Source organism: Hyperolius riggenbachi, chromosome 7 (genome assembly GCF_040937935.1).
Source record: "Hyperolius riggenbachi isolate aHypRig1 chromosome 7, aHypRig1.pri, whole genome shotgun sequence".
Classification (NCBI taxonomy): domain Eukaryota; kingdom Metazoa; phylum Chordata; class Amphibia; order Anura; family Hyperoliidae; genus Hyperolius; species Hyperolius riggenbachi.
The window spans coordinates 285,605,160-285,629,315 of NC_090652.1; the positions used below are offsets into that span (position 1 = coordinate 285,605,160).

Here is a 24,156-nt window from a genome sequence, read left to right on the forward strand (position 1 = left end):
GTCTGAGAATGTTACATGCAAACTATAGGCAACAAATGAATTTGCCTGGAATGACTGGCCTGCACTCCCAGCAGCATCAAATATACAGCATGGCACTTGTACTAATAGTTGTAACTTTCATTGTCCCTTACTTTAGTCAAGTGATTATGCCTACAGGAAGCTGCCTATTCTGATGCATGCTGGGAATTGTTCTTTTTACCATTTGTTAAAGGGGAACTCCACCCACAGCCATGGCATGGGTAGAGGTGTGTACTTGTGTCAGACTGATATGTCTCTGAAGCACACACACAAACACACACTCAGGGCTGGATTTACCGTAAGGCACTGTAGGCATGTGCCTAGAGGCGCCTGATGATAGAAAGGCGGCTCACTCCCCTAACTGAGTGCCTCCCTCCATCCTTCCCTGTGCAGACTCCTGATGAGTATAAATGAGAGGCTACTCACCAGGCTCTTGGCATTCCACTGACGAGATTTCCCTTTAGTGGTGGGCAACTTAATACTGAGGGGACCTCTAGCTACATAATAATAAGGGGCACCTGTAGCTACTTATAGTGGGCAAGGGAAGTAAGGGAGGAGTGACAGCTGGGACAGCCAGCGCACTTGTGGTGCGATTCAGCGCAAGTTTGTAGGTTTGTGGAAAGCAAAGTCTAAGGTGCCAGAGCATCTGTGCCTATAGGCTCCTGTGAGGTAAATCCGGGCCTACACACACTTATCCCAAAGTTGGTCACTTTGTGCCAGCCAATACAAGAATTGGCAGTCTGTGCCCTCCTCTCACATCTGTCTGCAGGGAGGAAATATGCAGGGCAGCCTGTGCCAGCACTCTCTCCTTCCCTGCTGTGCGTGGTGTCTCATTACAGCTTGTGTTAAAGGGATACTGTAGGGGGGTCGGGGGAAAATGAGTTGAAGTTACCCGGGGCTTCTAATGGTCCCCCGCAGACATCCTGTGCTCATGCAGCCACTCACCAATGCTCCGGCCCCGCCTTCGGTTCACTCCTGGAATTTCAGACTTTTACGTCTGAAAACCACTGCGCCTGCATTTCCGTGTCCTCGCTTCCCCTGATGTCACCAGTAGCGCACAGCGCAGGCCCAGTATGGTTTGTGCCTGTGGAGTACGTTCCTGGTGACACCAGTGGGAGCGAGGACACGGCAACGCAGGCACAGTGGTTTTCAGACTTTAAAGTCTGAAATTCCAGAAGTGAACCGGAGGTGGGGCCGGAGCATCGGTGAGTGGCTGCGTGGGCACAGGATGTCTGCGGGGGACCATTAGAACCCCCAAGTAAGTTCAACTCATTTTCCCCCGACCCCCCTACAGTATCCCTTTAAGGCAGCAAATACCAGTGACACAGGCTGCAATAAAAGCCCACAGACACACCACACTCACAGCAGAGAGGAAGAGAGCACAGCCCTGTATATGTCCTCCCTGCAGACAGAGGTGAGAGGAGGAGGAGGAGGCAAGCGACAGGGGGAGGAGCCAAGTAAAAATGCAGATACTGATGCCTGTTTCAGGCATTGGCTGCAGCAGTATGGCCCTTTTGCATATTGGCCAGCCAGAACCCAAAGTTGCCAGACATAACATACATAACGAATGTAACAAATATATGATATACAAGTGTCCGACTTTCATTCCTACTTGCATGTAAATTGTGTTTAGGCAGCCCAAAGAATCTAAACCGACTTATAAAAGTCCTTTGTGAATAGGTGATTAACCGTATATGCTCAGTACTCAAAATTCACAAAACTACACAACCATTATCATCTGACACCATAGTCCAGTATAGTATAAAAAACTCTGTAAAGCGCTGCAGAAGACATCAGCGCTAAATAAATAATAATAATAAATAAATGAATAAAACACATCAAGTACTGTCAGAACAAAAACTCCACATACATCAAATCTGATTGATGATTTAATGATGCTACCTAGCCAGCGATAAATGATTCACAAGGATTGTATAAATACACAAATAAAGGCAGTAGGAAGGATCTAAAGGGCGGGCATCACACTGTGGTCCGGACCACTAAAGTAATAAACAGTATGAGCCCAACAAAGATCAGAAAAAGCCTAAAGTGCAAAATAGGCTGCAAAATGCATCTGAAATGAATAGTTAATGAAGCTCAAGGCGAGGATAACATGCATAATAAGTACACAATGCAGGAGGCACAGCAGGGCACCACTAGAAATGATGACAATACATAGCAGAAACAATCAGTCCTACATCACTATACAGATAATACAGTCTGATATCACACTGAATAAATGATGCCAAGCAGGGCTGTCGGGAGCAGGTGAGGGCAGAACCCCTTCCCACGCACATCGTTGTGGGGGTGTCACTTCATCGTGGAAATGACCATGTCCAGAAGTAAAAAAAAAAATAAAGCTTATTGTTTTGTATGCAAAATGTAATTTTGTTGCCTCAGTTTGGTTACACATATTTTACATCAATTTTGTTGTATGTAAATTATTAACTTATTGCATGGAAAACTTTGCTAAAGGACAACTTTCACAAAAAAACAAACAAAAGACAAACAAATATATAAATGTACCTTTCTACCAGAGAAAAATGCACTATAAATGACTTTTTCCTATGTATATTTATATGTATGTATTTTTTTTCCTATGTATATTTTGTATGTATGTATTTTACATTTTACAGTTTTTCGCATTAGTGGTGCTTTAATTAAAGCCACATGTTTTGAAAGACAAAACTCAAAATACCTGACGCAGCAGGTCCCTAGTTCCCATTTCTTTGTGCTGGTGCACAGTTCCCACTTTACTTACCTGTGTTGCAGGCCATGTGTCTAGCAAAGACGTGGGAGCCACATATGGGTGTAATGCAGGGGTGTCAAACTCAAATACAGAGTGGGCCAAAATTGTACACTGGAACCTAATAACAGGCCAACCTCAATGTCTACTGGCCACCTTCCTCTCTTATAAAGTTATTTTGTGTCAAATGGCCCCTCTCCAACTTCTATACAGTTCCCTTGTGTCTAGTGGTACTCACTCCCCAATACAGTTCCCTTGTGTCTAGAGTCCCCTGCCCTGCCCTATACAGTTCCCTAGTGTTTAATGCTTTCCCCTACCTCGCCCATATGGCTTCCCTGATGTTCTAGGGTCCCCCCCCCCCTGTATAGCTTCCCTGGTGGTCTATAGTGGGCCAAACATAATGCAAAGTAGGGAAATCAATTGAGGGCCAAATTAAATAGCTCTGAGGGCCAGATTTGGCCCGTGGGCCGGAGTTTGACATGTACGGTGTAAAGCAAATAGCAGGGGAGGTGCAATGCTGAAGCTCCACCTCCTAGGGATTGATAGCCTTTTATGACTGCCAGTCTCTAGTAGGGTATATAGAATAATTGGAAGAAGAACCTTGTATGACTAATTGAAAGAAAACCTGTAACCTCATACGAGTAGTTCACCACATTTGTATTTCAATAGGAGGATAAGGATCATGAAAAACCACAATGAAAAAAAAATTAGTGTCCAACTTTATTATATCAAAAATACTCTAGTAAAAAGACTTTTATATCATAAGATTTCCAAGACAAAGTCAATCCTTCCAAGAGGAATCATATACTGGTAATCTTCACAATTTCGAACAAGAAATACATTGTACACTTTGTTTGCATTGTAGTGTACACTTTATTTCTTGTTCGAAATTGTCAAGATTATATGATTCCTCTTGAAAGGATTGACCTTGTGTTTTGGAAATCTTTTTGATATAGAAGTCTTTTTACCGGTGTATTTTTGATAAAATAGAATTGGGCATTAATAATTTTTCATTGTTGTTTCTCATGATCCTTAGCCTCCTATTGAAATACAAGTCTCTAGTAGGGAGCATGGATTCCAGAGGAGGAGGAGTTACACCTACCCGCTCTATGCATTTCATCATCACTAAAAATCCTACAAGACTTGAACATTACTCCAAGAGACATGCTAGAGAACCTAAGTTATGGAGGTCCAAGACCATCAGGGTCACTACAAAAAAATCCTCATGCAGTGAATTGCCCTGAATGGCTTGGGATGCCTTAATGGAGAACTTTATGGCATGTCGAATGGGCTAGCAGTATTTAAAAGCTCTCTATACGGATGGAAAAACAAAATTCAAAATTTACTTAAAGTGTACCAGAGATGAAAAGAAAACAAAAAATCATACATACCTGGTGCTTGCTCCTGCCTCCTCTGGCCTGATCGCTCCCTTTGCACCCTCCTCCACCTTCTGTATGCTCCGTAAGGGCTCCTGGTGTCTTTGGCCAGTTGGCGTATGCGCAGTGCGGCTCCACTCGCTCCCTATCTCACTCCTATGGGCAGGAGAGAGCTGCGCCTGTGCAGAAGTACTGTGCAGGCACAGAAAGCCCCCGACAACAGGAGTGCAGCGTGCCGGGCGCGAACAGCTGGGCTACACATGCGCAGTAACCTCCGACTGGCCAAGATACCGGGAACCCATCGGAGGATACAGAAGGCGGAAGACGGTGCTGAGGAAGCGATCAGGCCAGAGGGGGTTGGAGGAAGCCCCAGGTATGTATGATTTTTTTGTTTTCTTTCCATCTCAGGTTCCCTTTAAATTAAATAACCAGGGAAATACTTTTAGTTTATTGAGGTCTCCTTTGCTTCTTTTAGGGTCCATTATAAAGTGTGATAAAACACACAGCAAGAGCTATATATATAAATGTATAACATAAAGACAACATGCCTAATAGACACTTCCTAATATTACTGATAGTCCCTTTAATGTCTTGAGTCCCTTTAATGAGATCAGTGTGGTGTTTCACGTGTCCTGTGCAAAGGCTAAAGCGAAATAAAATATTTTGTTTGAGTTTAGCGGAAGACCCCTTCCTACTCCTGGCGGACCACCATGAGATACGGAGGATGAGCACTGACGGATCCAATTACACAATGCTGAAGCAGGTTAGAGGTTTCACAGTGTACATGCTGTCACTATGATATAGGATTGAAGGGGGTCATTTGTCTAGAAGATTGCAAAGGAAACCGGAGCAAAAGTGGAGCGGTTGTGAAGAGCAGCCCACCGGGTTTCAGTTGCTGGCTGCAACAAGTATTCTGATTGGTTGTTGAAGACAGCTGGTGTTGTTTTTTGCAATGTTCTCGATAAATCGGCCCCAGTGTTTGTAGTCACTTTTACTTTTCTGTGCTTGCACAAGTCCATAACTAGGATGTCAAAGGAGAAAGTGGATGATCGCCTTAGAGCTTGCCTCATTAAAAGAAGGAATATTTCATAAAACAATAGACTCTTAAAGGACATATTTCACTTTTTTTTTTCCAGAGGCAGAAGAATATTAGAACCCCTGGTCGGATCAGTAAATAATGGCGCACAGCGCCTATGCATACAAATGGCGCCGCATTAAAAAGATACGCTTATCGCTATTTATCGTTAGTACTGCATAATAATGGCGCACAGGGAAAAAAGAAGAAAAACGGCACACAGTAATGTTATTTATCAATAGTGCTGTTCATATGCCAAACAGCAGACGTTATTGTGCACAGTAACATTATTTATCAATAGCGCCCTACATAAGCCAAACTGCAGAAGTTATTTAACTGCAAAACAGTGAATGGATTTAATGTAACACTGTCAAGTTTAGGGTTAGGCACCACCAGGGGGTTGCTTAGGGTTAGGCACCACCAGGGGGGTGGTTAGGGTTAGGCACCACCAGGGGGGCGCTTAGGGTTAGGCACCACCAGGGGCGTGCTTAGGGTTAGGCACCAGCAGGGGGGTCTTAGGGTTAGGCACCACCAGGGGGGTGTTAGGGTTAGGGATAGGTACAGAGAGGGTTCTGTGTGCTAACGCTAAGTAACAATAAGGCTTTAATGTTAAATAGCGATAAGGCTTTAAAGTTAAATAGCGATAAGCGTCAAATGGATTAGCGGCAACACCATGCGCCATTATTCACAGGCGCCATTTTCATATGGACCCCCCGGTTTATTTTATTTGTGTCCCAACTTTTGAGAATTGTGTGTGATGTATTGTAAAATGTTCCTCTTCTTACCCAGATGTTCTACAAAACTCTGAGTTTAGTCTTCAGACAACTACCTATGGTCAATTCATGCAAATGTTATGTTAATTTTAAAACAAATGTATGCAGCTTGAAGATGGACCAATGGAATTAAGTGGCTGCTGGATTTGTTACATCCATTTTCAAGGTGTACACATTTCCATTATCATTTTTGCATAAACTGCATCAACTCGAAAAATATTTGCATCTCATTTACCATCTCTATCGACCACCCAAGCCTGTATTCAGGGAACACACATGACTATGTTTAGCACTGCATGGTTTGAAATCCTAGTAGGCAACAATAGAGAGAGTGTTCAAGTGAGAATAGGTTTAACTACATCGCATCCAGACCTTGTTTCCCCCTTATGGACCAGAGCAGTTTTTACATTTTAGCGATGTCCCTATTTATTCAGCCATAATGTTATCCCTACTTATGACACCTAAATGAAATATATATTGTTTTTTTCAATGCAAACTAGGCTTTCATTGTCCAGGTCCTGGTCCGAGTGGTTGGCACTCTTTGATCCAACATATTGCGGTGCGCATGCACAGTATGTCCTCTTGGGTGGCTTGTGACCGCAGTGAAATATGTTATTTCGTAGGCATGTGCATGTTCATCACACTTGGTTTGCTGGGAGTGCGGTCACAAGCTGCTCAAGAGGACATCCTGCGCATGCGCATTGCAGTATGTCCGAGGCAAAGGGTGCTGACTGTTCCAACCAGGACCTGGACAATGGCAGCAATAGTGTGCGAACAGAGGGATTGCCTGGCCACGGGAGGTGCAGTAAGCCTATGCGCACCTCCAAACACACAGGGCATCATTTTTAGAATTGAATTAGAACTAAGGTATCCTTAAAGCCATTCCCTTGATAAGTTCAGATTGCTGTTTATATTATGTATTATTTACCAATGAAAAGCTATTTTAACATTTGAATTTTCTGAAAATCCTTTTCCAGTTGACTTGAGTTGTGTTGATTTGTGATGTGTAATGTCTTCTCCTTGTATTCTGTGTGTATGACTGTGCCCCCCCCAGTAACTGGCAGCTTAACAACATTATCAGAATGATTGTATTCTTTGTCAGGGATTAAACAATGCAATTGCAATGGACTTTGATTACAGAGAAGAGGTTGTGTATTGGATTGATTCCAGCAGATCCAATGGAAGTCGTGTTAATCGGATGTTCATCAACGGGAGCGATGTAAAGGTGACTTTGTTTTAGTCTCAGTAGCCTGTACATGTTCTTGAAGTGTCTTTGTTTTTTATTCTTTTTTATCCAGTTAAAAAGCCTAAATGTTGTTTACGACTTCAGGATGCCTATATGACAATAAAGCTAGGTCTGAAGTTCACTTCTTTTAAAGTGGGATGAAACTCAAATTTCAGCTGTGGTCTAAAGCATTAAATATAGCAGGGGTAGGGAACCTTGGCTCTCCAGCTGTTAAGGAACTACAAGTCCCACAATGCATTGCAGGATTCTGACAGCCACACCCATTATTAATAAAGGCAAATGCATGCTGGGATTTGTAGTTTTATCACAGCTGGAGAGCCAAGGTTTTCTACCCCTGAAATATAGCATACAACTAATAGGAAAAACATATTATTGTTTTCAAGTTACTGTAAGGGTTAATAATTCAAACCACTTCACTCTGAAGCTAATTGGTAAGATTGCAGTTGCTATCCAAAATTAACAGATTGGGCTCGATTCAGTAAACCGTGCTAAGTGTTAGCACGCCTGTGAAAAGCTCTATATCACGCCTAAAGTTTGTTTAGGCATGATAAATTCACATCTAAAGACTTTGGGCGTGATAACTAGGGTGCTAACTGGGTTAGCACCCTTTACTAAATTCACATCGCGCGCAAAGTCCCGCGCGCAAAACTTTGCGCATGCACCACGAAAACAGTGCACACGATGCGCCTATAAGGTTGCTTTGGGTGCGACCTTAACGTCGCACCATGTGATGTTATAGCCGCACTTAATGCGACCTTATAGGTGCATCAGGTGCACCGTTTGTCGCACTACGATGCAACATTTCGCGCACACCGCGCTGTGTGCACGCAAAGTTTTCAGTGTGGGACTTTGCGCGCGATGTGAATTTAGTAAACGGTGCTAATCCAGTTAGCATCCTAGTTATCACGCCCAAAGTCTTTAGGCGTGCTAACTGGGTTAGCACCATTTACTGAATCAAGCCCATTGTGTTGAACCATACTGAGCTAACAATTGAGTTAACAATGCAGGAAAGCAGCTGCTTTTTTGCACATCAATTACTTAACTACAAGACAATCTGATAATTTGTTCTGCAGCCAGCAATATTTGCATATAGCTTCTGTAAATGTATTTACACTCCTTTAAATGGCATTTAGTCCTCCTTCACAAGTGGAATCACAAATTGCTATTTTTCGCGATTTTGCTGGGATTGAGGTTTGTGATTATCATTCCAGTGGATGAGAATCACAACATAATCGCCTGATAAAGGCTGAATGCAAAAATGTAGCCATTTCTAAAATATATTCCTGATAAAAAAGGTTTGCATAATGTATAAATGCAGAGTATGGGATTGACATAAAACACTTCAACGCAGGAATTTCCTTTTGTATTGTTCACCCCTGGTGGTGGTGGTGTTGGTGGAGTGCCCCTTTTTTCCTTATTCTACAGAGAGCAACATTTTAACTAGAGTGGGGTCGGGATTGTTGCCCCCACCTGCTTGTACAGTGGTTGCCTACATTCGTGAATAACACTTCTCTAACTATACAACCATACAATAACACAAAGTTACTACACCATATTTGGGGCTCTCAGTGGTGTAGCTAAGGAGCTTTTGGCCCAATCAGAGTGCGGGGATGACGTCCTTTCAAGTAAATGGACCCAAAGGGGCTCAGGAGGTTACTTGCGCTAATTTGTTTAGTGCAGTGTTTCTCAACCTGGGCTTATGACTCCCCAACGGTGCATGTTTTTCAGGCAGCCTCACTTATGCACAGGTGGGGTAATCAGTGTCTAAGCTAGGTGGATTCCATTTAGCTGACACACTTATTGCCCCACCCGTACATAGGTGAGGCTGCCTGCAAAACATGCACTGTTGCTGAGTCACGAGGACAGGTTTAAGAAACACTGCTTTAGTGAATCAACTACTATGAGGTGCAAGTAGATGAAGGGAAAAGTTTAATGATTACCATTCAAAGTATATATAGACATGATCATTACCTGCATAGCACCATTGGAGATCTTATACTGTGGTTGATGGAGGGCCTTTGGTGGGCCCCTCTGGTCCACCGACCCTGGTGGGGTCGCTACCTCTGCAATCTCTTATTGCTAATCCACTGGACTCTTTGTTTGCCAAGCATATATACATGTAGTTTGCTGACTGGTATTCAGGGCCAGATTTACCATAAGGCACTGTAGGCATGTACCTATAGGCGCCTGATGATGGAAAGGAAGCTCATTCCCCTCCCGGAGCGCTTCCCTCCCTCCTTCCCTATGCAGAGTCCTGAGCAGATCATAAATGACCAAGCTTCTGGCATTCCACTTACGAGATCTCCCTTCAGTCAGGGGCATCTCTATCTACTTAACTCCAAGAGAAGAGACCCGCACCATCTTCAATAAGTCTCTGCAACGTTTCGAGAGGAGCCTCCACTCTTCACATAGCAGAGACTTGCCCTTTTTATGTCAATGATGCTTTAAAAATAGCTTGAAATACATTTGAAGACGGTGCTGGGTCTCTTCTCTTTGAATTTCTGCTGTTCCTGGAGGCAGAGGGACAACGACCAAAAGCATGTCGCATCTGGATGGTTGAGTGCTGCCTCTTACCACTTGTCTACCTCTATCTACTTAATACTGAGGGTACTTTATGGCTAGTGGTGCTCGTCACATCCTCGTGATCACAAGTAACTTGTGATCAAGTGCAGTTTTTGCCGATCACGAGGTCGTAACCGGCCATCGTGATCGGCTCTCGGTCAAAAGTGCTGATCACGAATGCACTTGTTATTGCACTCGTTACCCGACTCGTGATCATGAGTTACTTGTGATCACTAGTCCGTATTCATGATTATAAACCCGCCAACTTTAGCGGTTAATAACAAAGTTGCCAGATATGTTAAAGGAGAACTGTAGTGAAAGGTATATGGAGGCTACCATATTGATTTCCTTTTAAGCAATGCCAGTTACCTGGCTATCCTGCAGATCCTCTGCCTCCAATACTTTTAGCCCTAGACCCTGAACAAGCATGCAGCTGATCTGGTGTTTGACATTTTTGTAAGATCTGACAAGATTAGCTGCATGCTTGTTTCTGGTGTGATTCACACTACTGCAGCCAAATAGATCAGCAGGGCTGCCAGGCAACTGGTATAGCTTAAAAGGAAATTAATATGGCAGCCTCCATATACCTCTCACTACAGTTCTCCTTTAAAAAGAACAGTGGGAACAAGAGGAACCTTTTTTTTTTTTTTTAAACGTATAGTTTTTGAGAAAATCGATTTTAAAGTTTCAAAGGAAAAAGTATACATTCAAATGCGGTAAAAAAACAGTTAATGTATCTAAAGCATTTAAATGTATACTTTTTTCGGTACTTATCCGTTAGCCGGGCGCATCCGGCAGGTGGCGCTAATTACTATTCCCCCTCCAGGCCGACATGGATAGTAGGGAAAGATGTAACTCTGGTGGAGTTTTGTCGCCACCTGCTGGATGCGCCCGGCTAACGGATAAGTACCCTTTTTTCCTTTGAAACTTTAAAATGGAACTATAAGGTCTTTTTTTTCCCCCTCTTGTTCCCACTGTTCTTCTTAACACGTCTGGCAAATTTGGTGTCTCTAGCATGTAAGGGGGCTTTGCTATTAACCGTTAAAGTCAAATCTTGATCACGGCCATGATTACGGATATTTCTTTCTCTAAAATCTGAGTTGAAATCGAAATTGGGCATCAAGTCTGGATAACGATCACAGCGTATCCAGATTTCGATACTGCCATGATCGGATTTACTTGAATCCGTGATTGGGTGTATCCGAGCACCACAGCTTATGGCTACCTAATGCTAAGAGACACCTGATGGGTAGGGAGAGATACCTGTAGCTACCTATGATGGGTAAGGGAGAATGGGAGAAGTGACAGCTGGGCCAGCCAGCATACTTGCAGTGGGGGTTTTTAGGCTCAAGGAGGGTGAAATCTAAGGTGCCAGGACATCTGTGCCTATAAGCTCCTGTGATGTAAATCCAGGCCTGATGGTATTGATAATAAAGGTACAAACTCCATTACTGTGCTACTATTTCCACACCACCCAAAGTCCCTGCTTTTCATTTGCTTTTATTAGTGTAAACATTCCATGCGGATAGTATCACTGGGGACACAATGTCGTAAGATGAAAGTGGCTTCCACTCATCCGCTGCGCCCCTTTGCTTCCATAGATACCTCTGTGTGTGCAGAGCATTATGTTTCCAGCTCTCATCATGTTATTAAGTGCATTCCAAAGGAAAGCTATGGCCTCAGCTATTTCAAAACTGTATGAAATATTAGAGTGATCGCTACCAATGAAAAGTATTTGGAAATGTTTAATGGAAGGAGGCATTTCAGTTCAGTTCTCCCACACAGTATTCGTTTAAAGAGGCCCTGCGTTCACACATCCTGTGAAATAAAGCTAACCTGTGAAATATATCATACTGTATAGGCTGCCATCTTATGATTGGCTTATGTCTAAATTCAAAGTTATTTTTCATTACTCTGAAATATCTTTCTTCTTATTTATATCAAATGAGAGTCAGGGGGAGTCAGGTGCCGTTCTTTCATGAAGCTACGTGAATCACGTACTTCAGGGCGGTAACAATTAGAAGGTAGCAAGTTGTGGCTCCCCTCCCTAAACGTCCCTTCCTCGCACTCCCCGTCTCCCCCTCCCTAGATGCGCGGCGCCGCTTCACTTACCTGCCCTCAGCTTTCCAGCAATGGCATCTCCTTTTGTCCATCCAGCATCCTGTACCCATGGCTACAGCGGTGCCTCATGTGACCTGTTACATGCTGCCGGGTCACATGAGGCACCACTCTAGCCAAAGAGGAAGCAGGACGTCATGTTTGGCTCCCCCCGCTAATCTGCTGAGAGTGGGTTAGTGATTTTGTGTCAGTGCAGCACATAGCCAGCATCCTGTGGATCAGAGCCGGGATGCTGCGGGCCAGCTGGGAGGAGATGGCATCATGGAGGAAGCAGAGGGAGGAAAGCGTAGTGCCGGGTGGAGTAATACAGTTTGCCTTTATCTTCCTGCCTCACTAAGTGACTCCCATTGGTCACCTTTCGCCATGTCTAGTCATATGACACTGGAGACAGGAGCTTTTCCAGTAAAAGAGAAGAGAAAAAACTGCAATCCCGGGCTTTGATTGGGAACTGTAAAGGTGTCCATACATCAGGCCATTTTGCAGGGCAATCAACCTTCCGATTCAGTAATCTCATTGAATCGGAGGAGAATCGATGCAGCAACATGTCCGCGTGATCTATGTTTCGAATTTGAAATTAGTCAAAGGGATTGATAGGACATGCTGGAAAATCTTGGTTGCAAGTTCTTGATCGAGTTTGCAGCAGTAATGGCATTTGATATTGCAACAACCTTTGTACCCGATGGACCCCTGAGTTGTTTCCCCGCAAGAGTGCAGTCATTTAAAATATCAACTGTCCACTGAAGCAATTCCTTGCCTCCTCTGCCATGACCACCATTTCCCTCTTACTGTGAGCGCGTGGCACAAGGCACTTGTATGATGACATTTTATGGACCACGAGCAACAGGGTGGGAAATGTTTACTTAAAATGCAAAGAACTGACAGATAAAATCATTGCTGGCCAGAAGACGCTTTTCGCCTGGTCTCTTCACTCTTTCTATGCTGAATCTGGCAAGCAGAGTGAAGAGACCAGGCAAAGAGTGTCTCCTTGCAGCATTGATGACAAGTGGCAATTAGCAGAGCAGTACAGAGTTGTATTGCCCTCTGCATTGAAGGAAATGCTTTTAAATGTTCTTTTATGCACCTAATGCTGGGCATACACGGCTCCATTCCACGCCCGATCAATTTCAGAGCTCGATTCTGCAGGCAATTCTCTTATCTTCTGCTCGTTTTTCTTATCTTTTCCCTTTGTCCTCCATGCAGAATCGAGCACAGAAACGATAGGGTGGGAGATCGGACATGTCAGAAATGATCTATCGAAACATCTAAATGGCTCAAAATCGAGCCATGTATTCCCAGCATTAGAGTTAAATTTCAGGGAGTTCAATTCCATTTTTAACAATAGCACATTGTTGTCTTCCTTATCCTGCTGCTGGAAGTTGTTTCAACCTCACACATCATACCTACCCTCCCCATTAGGGATGATCAATGAAATGCAAATTGTTCTGAAATTATGCACATTTTTATGCAAAATGTATGCAGTTTGAAAATGGACCAATCAGTTTAAACCCAGGTTTAAATTGATTAGTCCATTTTCAAGGTGCATATATTTGCATAAAAATTTGCATAAATATGCATCAGCTTGGAACGATTTGCATATCTGTTATCACCCCTACTCCCCATAGCAGCAGAAGCATCATTCTGCTGTATAGTCTGTACAGTGGTCAGCCCCTGAGCCATCAAACACGGTATAGAGTCCTGATCTCTTCAGGCCACATCAGTTGTACGTTTTTGTGCCCCTTAAGGACGGTTTTACACCTGGCCATAGCGTTACAGCGCGATGCTCCACCCCCATTGCAACGCAATGCCAAAAACTACATTCATATGATGCTGCAAGTGCATTGACAGGGTCATGTGCATAGCACCGCCCTCCCGCAGGCCCCCCACATTCTGTTTGCCACTCCTCACTCAGTGACAATTTTTTCCTTGGTTCCCCGTTGTATTTGGGTTGCTCCATGCATGCGTGCTGCATCGGCACAAATTTAAAATCTGTGCGTCGCTCATTGACTTCCATGCATGCCGTCGCTGCTGCGTTGGGGCGGAAGTCCGACGGTAACTTGCAGCGGGTGGGCGGTCAATTGTGAACTTCTGGGGCAACGTTGCCCTGTGTGCAGATAGGGTAACACAACGCAATGAAACCTAACTACTGTCAAAAGGGGCCTGAGTCTCTGACTGCCCAAGCAACCAATGAAATTTCTTGGTTTGTGTCAAAAATTAGCACCAAAAAGACAGTTGGAAGCAGGATAAACATTTCCAGGGGAAAAAACAATCATTCTCACATAGCCTGAGGAAGCCAAATGTAGGTCATAGAGCCACAGAATTCCTGTTTCCCCATCAAATATAGAAAATGTACAGACCGCAAATACAAAAAACAGACAACTGACAAGGCCCTTATTATCACCTATAATATATGTACATGCTTTCTGCTTATTAAAGTCATTTTTGAAACAGGTTTACTTAAACCCACAGAAAAGAAAACTAGCACTAAAATGATATCTAATCTTGAGATTCCCTTTTTTGAAGTATATGAATATTGTAACGTTTCAATACTAAATAATGTTCTCTTTATTGCTCTGTTAGGTGGTGCATAACACAGCTATACCCAATGCCCTTGCCGTGGACTGGATTGGGAAGAACCTGTACTGGTTCGACACAGAGAAGAGAGTCATTGAAGTATCCAAACTAAATGGCCTCTATCCCACCATTCTGGTTAGCAGAAAGGTTAAATTTCTCAGAGATTTGTCCCTGGACCCATTCAGCAGGTATGGAAGAGTTATATCGTGTTTTTTTTTTGTTGTTTTTTTTTTTTTTCTTGTAGAATCTTATTTTTTCCCACGCAAGTTTAAAAAAAAAATAAAAAAAAGTACCTTAACAGGTCTCTAAGCTGTTGCATTTCACGTATAAGTGAAAGCCAATAAGCATTCCCTGCATCTGCATTTGGCTGGAAATAGGAATGTTTTTGTTTTTTTACACAACTGTTTTTATGCATGTTGTCAGCATCTATCTAAAGTTTCTAGCAACGTGGAGGTTGAGAGGCTGGGGTAACCTTGTTAAAATTAATATTAATAACTTTGTTATCCCAAAAAGACATTTAAAGCCAACTCAACCAATTCAAAACAGATATAAACAAGGCAAACGATAATGGTAATCGGGATAAAGGGTCCCAGCTATGAAACCCCCTTTTTGGATGGTTTCATGCTCTCATGTTGTTTATCCCAAATTCGGACTCTACCATCTGAATGTTGCCCTACCTTAACCCCACCCCCCAACGCATCTTTTCAAAGTAAATCATTCATTCCCCTGGTTGTAACCTTTGATAGGAAATCCAACATGACCAACTTTTTTTAACTTCTTACAGCATTTCTTATGTCCAGAATTGCTAATGAAGTTACATTACAAAGTTGGCACAAAATTAAAGTATTAATACAAAGTTGCACCAAACTTCTGAGGACAGGCAAGGCTTTCTTGTAGTCACAAGCATTAAAAATAGTGTTAAAAAGTGTTTTCATTTAAGCTTATTATTCAGGAAAACTCTGACAAGAACAAGAAAAGAAGTGATTTTTCTTAAGTTTGTTGAAATGTTGTCAGTGGTATCATATATTGCCAAGCTACAAGATTAAACTTATTTTCTTGTCCCTTCTCATTTCTGGGATAACAAACGTGGGTGTTCTGCATAATATGGGTTAATTACGCTATCTCCAAATAAACCTAAGTATATTTATTTCCAAACATGAATGCATTTTTCGTTTTTGAAACATTATAAATAAAAATGTGTGCTTAATTTGCACCAGCGTACAGTGAAATGCATTTATTCATAAGCGGTTTAAACTAATGTTCTTTTTTATTTTTGTTTTTTTTATTGCTTTTTTTTATTTATTTGTTAAAAAAGTTTTACCTTTATCTATATTTTATTTTTAAACAAGTTGCTTCAAAGTGTCACTGTCAAATTTTACTTAAAGAAAACCCGAGGTGGGGTTCTGACAATTCTATCTACACACAGAGGCTGGGTCTGCCTATGCAGCCCAGCCTCTGTTGCTATCCAGATCCCCCTAAGTTCCCCCCCTGCGCTCTGCTATCCCCCATAAATCACAGCCGCGCTGTGCGGGCTGTGTTTACATCTGTACTGTCAGTCTGCTGCTCCCTCCGCCTCCTGCATAGCTTCCAGTCCCCGCCCGCATCCCTTCTCTCCAATCAGCGGGGAGTGAAGAGACGCGGGCGGGACCGGAGCTATGCAGGAGAAGGCGGGAAAAGCAGACTGACACTATAGAGGTAAACACAGCCCGCTGTGACACGTTGTGTGTCGACAGCGCAGCTGTGATTTATGGGAGATAGCAGAGAGCAGGGGGGAGGGGGGGCTTAGGGGGGATTGGGATAGCAACAGAGGCTGGGCTGTATAGGCAGACTCGGCCTCTGTGTGCAGCTAGCATTGTCAGTACCCCACCTCGGGTTCCCTTTAAAAGCAAACCTGATGCGAAAAAAAGTTATAATATAATTAATTGTATGTTTAGTACGGTTAATGAATAGAACATTAGTAACAAGGAAAATAGTCTCATATTTTTATTTTCAGTTACCGTATATAGCTATTTTATGACATTGCATCATTCTGTTACATTCTGTTTTAAAACTGCACTCTGTCTTTTAAGCTATAAAACAAAGCAGAAATAGTGTCTCTTTGAACCTTCCTACAGTAAAACCTTATCTCAAGCTGGCTTTCTCTGTTTATTGGCTGTTTACTTGATTCAGAAAACAGGACTGTATTCGACCTAAGTTACGTCTAATCACACAGAGAAGCGCTTTTACATAGAAGATAACAAGAAAAGTTTTTTAATTCTTCCTGAACTGGAAAACAATATGAGATTCTTTTCTTTGCTACTAATGTTCTATTCACTATCTGTACTACACATATAATTCATTATTTCATAAAAAAAATTGCTTCAGGTTTGCTTTAATGCATCTTTCTACTTATAAATCAAACAGAAAGGGATAGCTGGGCTGTGGCAAGGCTGGCTTGTCATTTTGTTGTTGTCAGCCAATCAGAACACTTCGTTCACTGAACTGCTCCGATTGGCTATCACAGAAGCTGTGCTCTGTTTGAAGTGTATACTGCAAAAACCTATGACATGGAAATTTAAGCTGCATGACATTTATGGAGGGTAACAAAATGGCAGCCAAATGGATTGTTCCCCTCCTATGACATGGAAATTTAAGCTGCATGACATTTATGGAGGGTAACAAAATGGCAGCCAAATGGATTGTTCCCCTCCTTACCCCTCCCACCAGATTCCACTCCATCATGCACCATGCTTTGTCCCTCCTTTCCCCTCCAGAGCAACAGATACATCACTCTACCGTGGCAGGGCAAGGTGTCTCTACAGTGCTCGGCTCCTGATGTTGCCTGAGAGGTTGAGTCCCAATCACTTTAGGCGGCAATCATTGAGCACATGTATGCACCTTTTAGATTTACAGCATAATGCATCGATCGGACATGCTGATGGGGGACATAGGACAGATAATGAATAAATGCACACACCGGTGGGGGGCACCTTTATGTCTTAGGGGGGTAGTGGTGAGGCGGCAGACTCGGCCGATTACTGAGAGGATCGGAAATCGGCCTACAGTGTGTAGGCAGCTGACAGATCTCTCTAATCAGGTTCGATCAGAGATAGATTTGTCTCTTGGTCCAATCTGGCCATCATCACCTGATGTATGCCTAGATATGTCCTTCAATTCGTTAGAACATTTAACAGTGCAATTTTGTGCATGTTTTACAGTTCAAAGCACCTTATTTTTGTCTTTGCTTCAGGGGCATAACAATAGGGACTTTAGCCCCTGCACTCCCCTCCTGCAATTATCAGTGGCAGCAGGTGGCAGGAACACATACCTCCATGTGTTCCACGTGCCGGAGGTTCCGCTCTCTGTGTCTGACACTACTTCCTGTTTAAACAGGAAGTAGTGTAAGGCACTTAGAGATCAAACCTCCACTGTGGATGGAGGTATGTGTTCCTGTCCCCCCTCCCCGCCGATGTGTGGCCACGCTCTCTCCTCATGCTGCGACCCCTCCTGCCCCCAAAACGACCCTGAGCTGGCCCGGGGGAGGGGGGCATCCAAATTTTTGCAGGGAGCCTGGTGATTTCTAGTTACACCTGTACTTTGCATGTAACATGACCTGAATTACTGAGCCCCTCCACGGACCTATTGTAGACAGACTTTTTAGATATTGCCTTTCTCTAGAGCCTAATGTCGTGTTCTGCTCTGTGTAGAAAGCATGCAATGCCTGAGTAAACAATGCTTTGTTTATTCACTCCGCTCAGGTATCTGTACTGGATAGACTGCTGCGAGTACCCCCACGTGGGCCGCGTTGGAATGGATGGAACCAACCAAAGCGTCGTCATAGAAACAATGATCTCAAGGCCAACAGCCCTGACAATAGATTATGTCAACAAACTCCTGTACTGGGCGGATGAGAATCATATTGAGTTTTCAGACATGGACGGGTTTTATCGCCACAAAGGTAAGGCGCAAAGGTGAACAAGAACAGTAAGCAGTCATTGAATTTCATCCAGTATAAGAGAATATTCAGAGTACCAAGCTCAAAATTGTACATTTGGATGTGTTAAACTACAGACATGTGGCCGAACTGTTGAAATACAACAAATGAGTGTGTGTGCTTAAAATGGTATAAAAATCAGCATTTAATCTTTGCTCTGAAAGATTATTTACAGCATATAATCTACTACCACAAAAATTGTAGCAGAACAGCATTCAACCAGTTGAACACAGCACTTTTTTCTTCAGTGGAAAGCTCCTTGCTTCAGTGGGCAGCTCCATGCTCTACTCTGCATGGCTGCATTGGACAGCAAAACAATTTTAGCTGGCTGTGGATGCCTTGCCCTTCCTATATCGTGCACTAGATAATGCGGGTGGGGCTGTTAAAAGGTTAAAAGAGTGCATGAGCACGGTGTACATATGGCAACGAAGAGGGGTGTGCAGGTGCACAGTTGTGGTGTAATGATCTGCTCAGCTGTCTGCACGGGCAGACAGCTGTTTGTCCATTCCTTAAGTCTGAGGGCTGCAGGTCTCTGGAAAAGAGACTTGTCTTTTCTTTGCAAGTTTCAGAGTTGCTCTGCTGAGGAATTTGCATACACTTGTCATGCAAATTGCCTACCTGCCTCCTTTGAAGGCTTGCAGTATAAATACCTTGTTCCCCCAGAATCATTTGCTGGTCATGAAGGTTTGTTCCTGCTAAACTCTCCTGGAGAATCAGCCTTGCTTGTTTGCTAAAGATTATCTTAGAGTAATTCCTGGGGACTGCACTAGGCATCCCTTCTAGTGCAGTCAGGTTGTATTCTGTATTGCCTTGTTCTGTCTCTCTGTCTCGATTGTCTTGTCGCCAGCGGCAGTCGACAGGAAATCGTTCTGTCTGTCTGGGAGTGTAGGCCAGAGCTGCGGTTGCTACTGGCTGCTCCATATGTCTGGATCGCATCCGCTCTAGCGGTAGCAGCGGTGGTTCCTTCTGTGTTCTGTTTTAAGGGTGCTAGCCAGAGCAGCGGTTGCTACTGGTAGCCCCATCTGTCTGTTTGGTGTAGGCTGGGTGAGGTAACCGTTTAGCAAGCGTTCGCGTTCTCTATTTCGTGTTTGTGTTTCTTTGGTTAGTTAGGGTGGCGCGCTTATCACTGGGCGCCTTACGCGTGGTGCTCGTGCTTAAACGTGTTCGCTGTTGCGAATGAGTGCGGTGTTCGCGTTTAGGTAGCGTTTGTTATTTTCCTTGTTGTTCTTATTGCTGTTACTGGTTGTGCCTTCTTGCTACTCTCGTGCTCTGTCCTGCTCGGTCTTGTGTCACTATTGGCAATCGCCACTCTGGCGATTGCGTTCCCACTTCATTTCCATTGTTGTGTGTTCACCGTCGCTGGGTGGTGACTAGATTGGTGGACACACATACATTTTGTCTCTGTGTTCTCTCTCTCTTTAAGGGCGATCTTGCCCTGCATTGCTTCAACTTGTACAATTCCCATCTGGCGTCGATGGCAGTGCAGAGGCTGTGTTTGTCTGCACTCCACAGCTCCATCTGCTGGTGGGAACCTCCCTCTACAGGTGCATAGCACCATAGCTGGGTTCTCTAAATTTACATGCTTGTGGAGGATTTCCGTAGTGTCAGCGTGTGTCCTGTTCGCTGACCATGGAAATAATTTCGCAATCGTTACATGTGGCTTTTAAAGCACGACGTGAGTCTCATCTCCTGTAATTTACGGGGGGGGGGGGGGGGGGTAGTTCTGATATGGGACTCATGTTAAGGTTTCTTAAAGGGCCATTATCACAAAAATGTTAATATTTTAATTACATGTAAACATATAACAATTAAGAAGTACATTTCTTCTAGAGTAAATTGAGCCATACATTACTTTTCTCCTAATTTCCTGTCACTTTCAGTAGGTAGTAGAAATCTGACAGAACCGACAGGTTTTAGACTAGCCCATCTCCTCATGGTGGATTCTCAGGGTTTTCTTTATTTTCAAAAGCACTTTGTGAATGGCAGTTGCTCTGTCCAACTGTTAAAAAAGTGTGCAGCGAGCAGGGAGGCCGGCCAAAATCTTCTGTAAGTGACAGCAACTGTCACTTACAGTAGGTGTAATCTACTGTAAGTGACAGCAACATAGGAGAGAAGTAATTTATGGCTCATTTTAATGTGGAAGAAACATACTTCTTATTTGTATGTGTTTACATGTATTTAAAAATTTTTTTTTTTTTACTATAGTGGTCCTGTAAGTGGTTAAATTACAAAAAGACTTGCAACATCAACTTATGTCTCTGATCATTTTATATACAAAAGTGGAGTTTTCCATTTAAAAGGTGTCTTTCATTCAGTGAAAGTATTTACCAAATTAACCGGGGTCACGTCAGACCATACTAAGGGGTGTTTAAAGGTTACGGAAATCTGAATTTTCTGACAATTTTAGAGAAAAAAATCCTATCTGGCTGTAATTTGAATTGCAAAGGTAATTTTAAATTATATGAAATTACTTTGAAAACACTCGGCCTTTCTGAAAGTTCAAGGAAGGTCTTTGTAAAGGATGCAGAGAGTCAGAAAGCAATCATATTCTATCACCTCTTACTCCCAGTATTCTATCTACACAAACCTTCTTTAACCATTTCAGCCCGCTGGGATTTTTCACCTTATGCATCAGAGCAATTTTCACCTCCCATTCATTCGCTAATAAGTTTATCACTAATTATCACAATTAATTGATCTACTTTTTTCCACCACCAAATAGGCTTTCTTTGGGTTGTACATTTTGCTAACAATTATTTTTCTTAAATGCATTTTAACAGGAAGATTAAGAAAAAAATTGAAAAAATTAATTATTTCTCAGTTTTCAGCCACTATAGCTTTAAAATAATACATGCTACGATATTTAAAACCTATGTATTTTATTTGCCCATTTCTCTCGGTTATGACACCTTTTAAATTTTGTCCCTATCACAATGTATGGCGCCAATATTTTATTTTGAAATAAAGGTGCATTTTTCCAGTTTTGCGCTCATCACTATTTACAAGCTTATCATTTAAAAAATGTTTGTAATTTACCCTCTTCATATGCATATTTAAAAAGTTCAGACCCTTAGGTAACTGTTTATGTTTTTGTTTTTTTTATTGTAATTTTTTTTTTCATAAAAAAATTTATGTGGGTAATTTTTGGCGTGAGAAATAAACAGTTAATTTTAAATGTAATAATGTGTGTTTATTGTACTAAAAAATGTATGCAGAAGTAGCTTTACTATTTTATACAGCGAGTTTGTTTTTTTTCCAGTCCTCCTAGTTTCCTGGAAGCATATGGAGGACAGAAACTTTTTTTCAGAAAGACCGTGGCCTCTATTGAGAAGCTGTCGGTTTTTCTCTTGGGGACTTGGATCAATTAACAGGAACCGTGTTACCATTAATTGATCCCTGGGCTACCGGGGGCAGCATGGGGGATTGCTCACGGGAGCACATTGCTATGCATGGTGAGTATGTTACGGGAAATAGTAATAATAAAAAAAAAAAAATATATATATATATATATATATATATATATATATAATATATATATATATATATATATATATATATATATATATATATATATATATATATATATATATATATATACACACATACACATATTTTTTTTAAACAGACCTTGTAGTTTTCGAGATGATCGATTTTGAAAATTCAAAGAAAAAATGTTTTTAAACTGTAATTTTACTGAGTCTAAAGGATACCCCAAGGTGACGTGACTTGATGAGATAGACATGTGTATGTACAGTGCCTAGCACACACGTAACTATGCTGTGTTCCTTTTTCTTTTTCTGCCTGAAAGAGTTAAACATCAGATATGTAAGTGGCAGTTCCTTTCTCGGTCAGGACTGAGTCAGACTACAGTGTGACCTCACTGATAAGAAATTACAACTATCAAACACTTTCCTAGCAGAAAATGGCTTCTGAGAGCAGGAAAGAGCTAAAAAGGATCAATAGTTCATAAATTTTAACTCTGGTATACTTCAATGAATGTGGCATTGAGCAAAAACAATAAAACAGTTAAAACTTAAGGTCGCATTCATAGTGGGAAGTTATGGTCGTGCGTTATAAAGCCTTATAACGCATTTTACTGCACTGCAATGCTAATCCTATGGGCCATTCACAGTGCGATGTTAAAGTCGCGTTAAGTATGCTGCGTTGTGGTAACTTACTGCTTGCAGTGCTTTACCTCTTAACGCAGACACGTTGCGACTTTAACGTCGCATTAAAACGCAAAGTCCCACTGTAAATGCCTAAAAAGTAGATTTAAATATAAAATAAAACCGTGAAATATTTTAAAGATTCATTTTTAGGAGAAGGAAGATAGATACAATTGTTTATTTTATTAGTTTATTTTCACCTCGGGTGTCCTTTAACCTGTTGCCGCCCACGTCATGCCAATGGCCGTGTCAGCAGCCCCAGGACCGCCTAACGCCAATTGGCGTAAAGTCCTGGGGCTGTGTTTTGCAGGAGATCGCGCGCAGGGTGTGCGCGCATCTCCTGCTTGGTGGGCGGAGCGAAGCTCCGCCTTCAGTTTCCGAGCGACGTTTCCGCTCGGGAGACTACTAGACGGCGTAATCGTACATGTACAGCGCTGCGATCCTTAACAGCAGAGGTGATTGGCTGTCATAGGCTGAAGCGGGGGGAGGGAGGGAGGGGGTTTACACGTAATTTAAAAAAAAACGACATTTTTGAAAAAAAAAATCAAACAAACAAACACAAATAAACAAACAAACATTGGGGTGGGCGATCAGACCCCACCAACAGAAAGCTCTGTGTAACGAAAAATCTGCAACGCCGGATGGATTGCGGAAATATGGTCGCATCCAGTCCGGCAAGCGGACCTTCCAACGCGGGATGCGGAAATTCGTCCGCATCCGCTGCGCACACCCGTCCGAGCACTCTGCTCCAAACTCACCAACATGCTGTTCACCAGGGTTCTGCCATCTTGCCTCTAGGGGGTGCGGCCGCACACCAGACACGCCTTTATACTCTTAGAAAGCGTGTCAGCTGACCTGGAGGTCAGCTGACATTTTAGCCTGCTCTGATTGGTTGCTGCCTGGGGTGGAGACTTCTCTCCCAGGCAGTATATAAGGAAGTGCTTTTCAGTCACACTTTGTCTGTGTTTGCGATACCCTGTGTCAGCACTCAGACCTTAGACTAGATCCCAGGTGTTGAAACCAAGGACTTCACACCTAGACTAGGAGATTATTATTATTGTTATTGATTCTCTGTGTATGATTCTGTGCCTGTCTTGACTTCTCTTCTGCTTCCTGATTCTGTACTCTGCCAGCCCGTACCGTTAACGACTATTGGCTTGGTTCCTGACTATTCTCTCGTCTCACGTCTCTGTACTGTTGCCGCCTGTACTGTTGCCGAACCTCTTTCTGTCTGACCTTGCTCCCTTCAGTGGAACGTCTCCTACTGTTGGGTTATTATCTGAGGCTTGCCTCCCTGAGACGCCGGCCCTAGCAGACCGTTACTGCCAGAGGCTGAGATTCCTCCACTGCCACTTTGGGGGATCTCACACACGGGGTTCCCATTCAGAGGTAACCACACCTCTGAGGAATTGCCGTGTGGTGGATATTTCCACAACTTTGTGAATATTTACTGCTTTGTATATTTTCATGTTGTTCGTGTGTCCACTGCTTTACATCTACCCGCATTATTAGCAATTCCGCAGATTGCTATA

At 42.8% G+C, this 24,156-nt stretch overlaps 1 protein-coding gene across 6 annotated transcripts in view; it reads left to right on the forward strand.

Annotated features, from left to right (window-relative positions):
- LRP1B (LDL receptor related protein 1B) overlaps positions 1–24,156 on the forward strand; it is a 2,031,260-nt gene that overhangs the window by 1,730,466 nt on the left and 276,638 nt on the right. For all 6 annotated transcript variants that reach the window (XM_068245873.1, XM_068245875.1, XM_068245874.1 and 3 more), the window contains 4 exons: positions 4,818–4,903; positions 7,091–7,213; positions 14,492–14,673; positions 18,223–18,422. In XM_068245873.1, the coding sequence (XP_068101974.1) occupies positions 4,818–4,903; positions 7,091–7,213; positions 14,492–14,673; positions 18,223–18,422 (591 nt within the window). The remainder of the gene's footprint in view (positions 1–4,817; positions 4,904–7,090; positions 7,214–14,491; positions 14,674–18,222; positions 18,423–24,156) is intronic.